At 38.4% G+C, this 7878-nt stretch overlaps 1 protein-coding gene across 1 annotated transcript in view; it reads left to right on the forward strand.

Annotated features, from left to right (window-relative positions):
* Positions 1 to 183: 183 nt before the first annotated feature.
* Positions 184 to 7878, forward strand: part of LOC104081594 (1-acyl-sn-glycerol-3-phosphate acyltransferase delta-like) — a gene marked incomplete at both ends in the record, with an annotated part of 13206 nt that continues 5511 nt past the window's right edge. Inside the window, 3 exons of the mRNA XM_009584406.1 lie at positions 184 to 337; positions 7070 to 7172; positions 7840 to 7872. Coding sequence (XP_009582701.1) covers positions 184 to 337; positions 7070 to 7172; positions 7840 to 7872 — 290 coding nt within the window. The remainder of the gene's footprint in view (positions 338 to 7069; positions 7173 to 7839; positions 7873 to 7878) is intronic.

Genomic DNA, 7878 nt, shown 5'->3' on the forward strand with positions numbered 1-7878 from the left:
TTTTTTTTTTTTTTTTTTTTTTACTCCAGGGCAATTAGATTCCCTAAATGTGTATGTGGCTACACCTGTCCCTTGCTAGCAGTGTTCATTTGGGCTGTGTTGGTGGGAATTAGAGAGGCCTCTGGTCAGACAGATGTAGAAGACCTGAGCTGCTGTCTAACTGTAGTTCTCTCTTGGTTTTAGTTCCTGATTCATTGCGAGGGCACAAGGTTCACAGAACAGAAGCACCAGATTAGCATGCAGGTAGCCGAAGCCAAAGGCCTGCCCAAGCTCAAGTATCACTTGCTGCCACGAACGAAAGGATTTGCTGTCACTGTGCAGTGTTTGAGAAATGTAGGTAAGGAAAGTCACAAGGAACAATGCTAAATGGTTATTTAATCTCACTGCTGTCACTTTGCCATGCTTTTCTTTTTCCTGTAGCATGTGTCCTAGCAGAAAAGCCCTGGGATCTTTTCTGATCTTTCTTCCACTAGCCTGCAAAAATTAAAGTTTAGGTTTTACTAACAAAGTCCTGGGGCAACTTGTTTTGTTTTTGTTTTGTTTTGTTTTGTTGTGTTTTCTGTTACTGTGAGTCAATATGTCAGGTTGCATGTTTAGTACCTATTGCCAAAGGATAATATTTCTTAGTGTTTACTAAGCAATCCTATTCTAAATGAAGCAAATACATTATTAGAGAACCTGAGGCAGTGTGTCTTAAGTATTTTTTTGTGGTAAATATGTGCCTCAAATAACAGCATTTTTAAATCAAAAAATATTCTGCTTTAAATTTCTGTATAGATGTACTCTTTAGGGTTTCTTTGTGGAGTTGGAGAAGGGGGATAGACCACGACTGAAGATACCTATAGGCAAAATTTAGAAATAACTTATTTCTACATTACAGAAAATAAATAAGTTTTTCTTTGTTAATGTTGTTCTGAACTCCCCACCCCCCCAGTTATTTCTCATTACTTGCATTTGCCAACTTTAAAGTGACACCAGTAAGAATATGGCACACATGCCTTTGAAGTGATTTTCTTTGACTAACACAATCCATCAGAGTCTTCTGCTGTGTACTTCATGAGCAAAGGAAAGACGGTGCTAAGTCGCCATAATGCTACAGTGTCTTTGGGGTTTGGTATACTTGTGTGTCGTTATAAGGCTGATATGTAAGAAAGGCAAAGTGGTTAGTGGTTTAGAAGAAAATGTTCTAGTTTGCTGGAAGTTAATGTCAAAACTCCTTTTGTCTTTGAAGACATGTTTTCATGGGGCATATCTGGGATAGCTGCTGTAAAAAAAGCTTTGCAGTCAGCTGTCTTGCTCTCTGTCATGTTTCTTCTACCTCTTGCAAGTCAGGTAGATGATATCGCTGTTGTAGCTTGTCAGGCATCCACAACTTCCCACCCCCAAAATGGATAGCATAGCTTGGATCTTTTCTGGTATGTGAAGAAGAGGTAAGTTATGTGCAGCATCCAGTAACTCCCTTAAGGGAGTTTAACCTTCCCTTTTGAATAAGCGCAACTGTTTTGCTGGGGGCGGGGAGAGGTAGGCTTGAGGCATTGAAGAAGAGCTGAGTCAAAACTCTGTGACCTCCAATGCCCTGAGCTGGGAATCAGGGACAGGTTATTTTGGTGGTGATTTTGCTCTTTTCACTACTCTGTGTAAAGCAAGCAAAACATGGTATGATTGTGGACAAGTAGCTGATTTGTGGGAAAATGTTTCAAGAGGAAACCATTTTAGGGAACCCAAGTGACATTTATAAAAAGTTTTGGGCATTCATGCGATACACTACAGTAACACTTCTTAGGATCCTAAATATTTGAAATACCTTCAGAAAAAGAAGACTGAGATTGCTAGATTACTTACATAGTTAGGGAAGTGTATGTCATTACCTCAATCCCGAAGCTGTGGCTTGCTAGATCAAATGGGGTAAGGCTAATAAGAAGATAATATTTCCCTGTGAGGGTTCAAAGAGAAGCACAGGGAGTCATAACTTCTCATAGTAGTTTTTGTTGAAACTGTATAGCTTGAAAACACAACCAACAAACTTCTGAGGGAAACAGGTGATGACCCCGTGTCGGTGTTGGAAATTCTTCTGGTATGTTGCTTTACTTGCCTTGTCGCTTTTTGCAGTGAGAGGGAGATAATAAGAGTTACTGTCTGGGTTACTATATGTTTCTCTCCTATATAGACAAGGGGTACACGTGAAGAACATTTGAAAGGCCTTTGTAAACGATATCTTATTTTTAGAGCTCCTTGTAACATTAATATGTACAGGTAACAAGGAATCCATAAATGTGTTTTGAATAGAGAACGTGATGGAAGTCTGTTTTGACAGTCAGTAATCTAGAAATGTAAGTTCTATCTATTATTATTTTTTTGCTTGAATACTGATAGGATTTGACCACTTATCTCTGTTAACCTGCACTGACATTTGGTACCCACGTTATAAGCAGTAACATGTTGTCGTAGGTGTCAATATATGCAGAGACTATATGCTGTAGTAATTTGGGCATTTTTTTTCTTTTGAATATTTACATTGGTAAATAGTACTATTTGACTTGTTTACTGTAAATCCCCTGAGTCTCATTGTTATGCTCTGCCTTATAACGTGGCCCAGCAAGTGACTCTATTACAGCCTCAAATTACTTGTTCCAAACTTGTTCAGCATCAGTGTGAGTGCTGAATTGCTGCTCTGTCTGCAGAAGAAGCAATGGCAACATGCAGATGTTCATAACTTCAGTTCAGTGACATCTCTAATGATCTACAAGAATGACTCTTGCAGGCTGACCTGTCTCTCTTGCGGTACGATTCACATCCATTTCAGTGGCCAAGTCTGCAGTGGGGTATCCCTGCACGTCTCTGAAATTGAGAGACTGGTGCTGAGCTGCCTGAGCCCGTTTTGGGGCCTGCCACTTAGCCTAATGCACCTCCTGCTCTTCCACAAGGGGTGGTGGGCCTGGCTGGAGTGCCTTGCTAAGGGAGATAGTTGCAGCATGACATAGCAGTGAAGGCAAGCCAAATGTTTGGATCCAGTTCCAAGCTGGGTGTAACAGAGGTCGGCGTTTCCTTTTCCTGTATGCTTTGTTCCTCCTTTCTGACAAGGGTGTGATTCAACCTGTCTGAGGCTGTAGTACTACAGGATGGATGGATGCTGATTTCTGTGGCTGTAGAGGTAATTCACCCACAATAGCAGTGACCGCACATTGCTCCATCTCAAAACTTTGTATCCACTCTTAATGCTACCTGGTGCAGTAGTTCTGTGTCTGTTGGAAACAGGCATTGGTGACATCAGTCTGGCAAGTCCATCTGTTTTGAAAAACTTAGCTTCGGAAGGGGTTTATTTAATGTGCGTACCTGGGAAACTGCCTCCATGCCAGTGGTGCCATATCTGTCAGCATAAGCAGATATATTTGGATAAAAATATCTTTCACGCAAAATAACACGTAAAGAACTTTCCCACCTAACTCATTTCTTTCATAAGTGATAATGGAATTCTTTTTTCTTCAGAGACTTACTTTCACAAATTCAGATCTCTGCACACAGTTTGATTCTTAAAGGAGTGCTTTTAATATTTTTTGAAATTGTTCTGATATTTTTTGTCTCTACCAGTTTGGCAGTCCCCAGGAACTTCATTTCTAGAAGCTGTTCGCTGTCTTAATAAATTGCTGTTAGGTTGTAGAGTTTGCTACCTGTACTATTCATGGAAGCAAATGAAAATACAGATCTGTTTCTAAAACACTCATCCATTACTTACAGTAAAAATAAATGTCATAAATATTGCAAAAGATATATTTAACTGTTACTTTTATTGCCGGTTGTATATCAGGCAGTTCCTTTCAGCTGTTTTTATTTAGTTAAGACTTGTATTTAAAAATGAGCCTCATGATGGATTGTAGATAACTCCAAGTTGTCAACCTTTTCCTCCAATTGTGTGTGCTGGGAACTACTGTCCTAGAGGGAACGCATGAGAATAAATTCCAGGGTGATGTTCTCATGGACTTCAATATGACAGTTGTGGGGGTTTTGCAATGACTTTTTTTCCCATGAGCTGCACTTTAGTCCTGGATTTTTTTTTCAATGTTTAGTGAGGCTCCTGGTCATCCTCCTGAGCAAGCTACCATGTTTGAGAGGATGAGTGATTTTTGACCAAGATTACCGGAGCAATGAAATGTTAAATCAAAGGGTTGTGTCAAGGTGGCTGTCATACCAGTAGTACAGTGAATCCACCATCTCTTCCCCTCCCTTTCCCAGTCCTCACTTCAGATCATTGTGTGCTAGTTTGAAGCTGTATGTAGGCATACTCATTGCCTGTAGGTTGATTTGTTGGGTGATCATTCTGGCATAATCCACCCTGTCCACAAAATAATTCATGAAATTCAAGAGGACAGTTGAAGTAAGAAAAAGCCTCTCTAGATATGTAATCCAAAGATTTCTTAGGATGAAATTAAGAAATTAAATCTTAAATTCTTAAATACGTAGCTCTCTGTCAGAATGCTGTAGAAGGAACCAAAAATTAAAGATATTAAAAAAAGGTGGGCAGAGATTAGAAAACAAAACAAAAAACTAGCCTTTTTTTGTTAGAAAATAGCAATTCAGCTTGAAAAATTTTGTTTTCAGTTATGATCTGTTCTGAGCCTTTGAAAAGGCTTCCAAATATTGAATTGTGTTTATTTTTGTATGAAAAAGATGTTTTAAGATAACTTCTTTGAGAAAATATTTTATTTCACAATTGAAGCAAAACTTCTCAAACACCGCCTAAATTAGTCTGAGAGTGAGACAGTTGCAATGTTTTCAAGATACTGTGGAGTTATTTTTTCACTTGGTTTAGAACGTGAAATTTCTGGACTTCAGCTTTTGGATGAGAAAGTCATGAGATGTCCAGTTCCAATTATGTAATTACGAAATACACATTTAATGAAAAACAATTCCAGTGTGTCACGCAGCATGCTAGTGCTGCTTTGGCTGTGGAACCTTTCTGGCAAATTTTAATTCCATGCGGTCTTTTTCTTTGACACTTCTGCTGTTGTTCTTTTCCTGCACTTTCAAAATGGAAAAGCTTAAGTCTTCAGTTATTTTATTATTATAGCTGGATATAACAGAGGTCTGTTTACTCCTGCATATGCTATCATTGTCTTGGATTTGGCACTGCTTCGCACCAAAAGATTTCAGTGTGATATTAAAAAGGGCTGGACTGAATATCAAACTACAGACCAGTTACAAATTGGAATGGGATATTTTTTTCCCTGGAGTGTATCGCCATCAGCACATAAAGATGTTCTTGACCAACTCTGCAGAAGTTTTTTCAGAACAGGAGAAGCATCTTCCAATGTGTCTGAACAAGCACCCAATTCGTATCAAAACTCAAATGCAGATGTCTTCTAAAAGACGAAAGAACAAGTGCTGCATACATCATACTTTCCGTTATCGTGTTCCTGTTGTCGTTAGAATAATCTCATGCTATTACAGAATAAACTAAGAAGCTTACCCTGTATAAATCAAATTGAGCTCTTGTCTTCCTTCAATTATATTGGATCGGTAAATTAGAGTAGATTAGTAAAATCCTTCTACACTAAGAAGCTTAAAAACAGAGGTAGATAATTTATTCAAAAAAAGTAATTTCGTACTTATATTGTACAGGGAGAGTGGTGTGCTTGAAGTAGAATTTGGCTTATGTGTTGTAGTTTTGAGTTTGGGCTAAAAACCCAACTGTAGTAGGAAAAGAACAGAGTTGTTAATGAGCGTTACAGTCTGTATGCAGTGACAGGGTTTTGGCCTCTGTTTTCAGGATTTCCTTGCAGCGCTGTTCTGTTATGCGCTATGAATTCTGTTTTGCAATAACAAATGTTGTGGTGAATTTCTGGGGGCTAAATGTTGTGGCCAAGCCATATTTATCTCTCGTAGCTAGAGAGGCTTCAAAACCAAAAGCAAATCTGTTCTGTGAAATAAAAGGCTTTCTTAGGTGGGTCAATACCTCTCACAATAAAGGTTCATCACAGTGTTCATTATTGCAAAACTCTAGAGCAGAAAACATAAAATACAGTAAGCTACACATGAAGTGCATGTTAGTCACTTTTGTGTATTAAAAAAAAAAAAAAAGTTTTGTTGCTGGCATTGATCTTGGAATTCATACCACGATGCACAATTGGTTTCAGTGTCAGGAAAATTAATTACTCTGGTAATTTTGTGACATCAGGAAAATAGTGTCCCTAAGGATGTGTTCAAAGAAACTCTTTTGAAACACTTTATGTGGTTTAAAACAGTGAACAATTTTTCTGTAGAAACTGCATGTTAATGTTGTCTTAGTTTAACTATGAATGACTTTCGCAAATACTTTTACTATTACTGTGCAGTCCTGAACTGCAGAAACGCTGTTTTCTTGAGGCTGAAAGTTTGGTTGCAGCTTTGTTCTGTGGAACTTGGATGTTATATTCCTCACAGCTGCATGTCTTCGTAGCAGCAGCAGCCCAGCCCACTCAGGACGTGGTCTGTTATTCTGTCTCTGCCTTTGCCCTGTAGCAAGTGCCTCAGTTATCAAATAATGGACATGAAGGGGAGGCTGTATTGAACCCCAGTGATTCATGGTTGCATTAAGCCCTCTTGCTGTAGGATGTGTCTCACACACACTTTACCTATTCTTAGTCAAACTGTATATATTGTTCATTGTTTATAAAGTGTGTATCTGCCTGCTTATTTACTCAGATTTGGGGGGGAGTTGTGTCATTCACAGTGAGTTGAGAAAGCTAATAGTTTTTCAACCATTTGACTCCTAGGATGTCCTAGGCATATTAACTGTCAGAAACCGTAACTGTGTTCCCTATGCCCAGCACTCTGCACCTGATGGGGAAGGAGACAAGGGTGGAGAGCAAACCCTTGCATTCTACTGGTACAGTTCCTGAAAGGGTCGCTGGTTATTTGGCTTCTTAAAACCTGCATGTTGAATATTCCATTGTTATCTTTACGTTGGTGACAGCTCAAGCTATGGAGCTATTGCTGATAACTTCATTTTTAAATATGTTCCTTGTCTGAGAGAGAATGATTTATTTCCATTCTATTACTACAGTAATCACATAACCTGTTTATCTTCTTGTAGTTTCTGCAATCTATGATTCTACCCTCAATTTTAGAAACAATGAGAATCCAACATTGCTGGGAGTTCTAAATGGAAAGAAATATCATGCAGATTTGTATGTAAGGCAAGTACATTTTAATTCCTTTTTGTCATAGAAAATGTAAAATTATTAAGTATTGCTATTAGCATACGTAAATGAAGATGACAAGGGGATTTTTTTCCTGTCACAGAATTACTGACCAAAATTCATGTAATGTGATGAAAACTTTGTTTTGTCAGGAGAGGGTTTTTCAGTGATAGGAGCCATTTTGCTGGAAATTATCCAACCAAGCTGCACGTAACAAAAATTAGAGGAATTGGTAATGTTACCTGAGAAATACTAGAGTGCTTTACCCTAGGTCTAAGGAGAATAGTTTGGTTTTTCTCTCTAATGATTAAATACAGCCTTGAACTCTATAGGTGGGATAAGAAATTATATTCGTTCAAAACCTTTGTTTGGAAGCAGAAAATTGCAGAAAAATTCCTAGAAGGTGGCTCTAGTGAGCTTAAACATAATGCATTACTATTTCAGAAATCTAAATTTCTGAATTTCAGATACGTCTAAGAACTAAAGGTGGCTCTAGAAGCAAACTATACTTTTCTTATCTGGGAGCTGTTTCCACACATTAAAAAAAGGTGGTAAATGTAGTGAGTCTCCTGTCAGATGGATAGTCTGTCTGTATAATGTAAGTGCTGTTCATGGAAGCCAAAGTATTTAATATTCTTCAATTTGTCTTGTTTACCATTGGCAGGAGGATTCCGCTAGAGGAAGTCCCAGAAGATGAGCAGGA

Source organism: Fulmarus glacialis, unplaced genomic scaffold, assembly GCF_000690835.1.
Source record: "Fulmarus glacialis isolate BGI_N327 unplaced genomic scaffold, ASM69083v1 scaffold44278, whole genome shotgun sequence".
NCBI lineage: Eukaryota > Metazoa > Chordata > Aves > Procellariiformes > Procellariidae > Fulmarus > Fulmarus glacialis.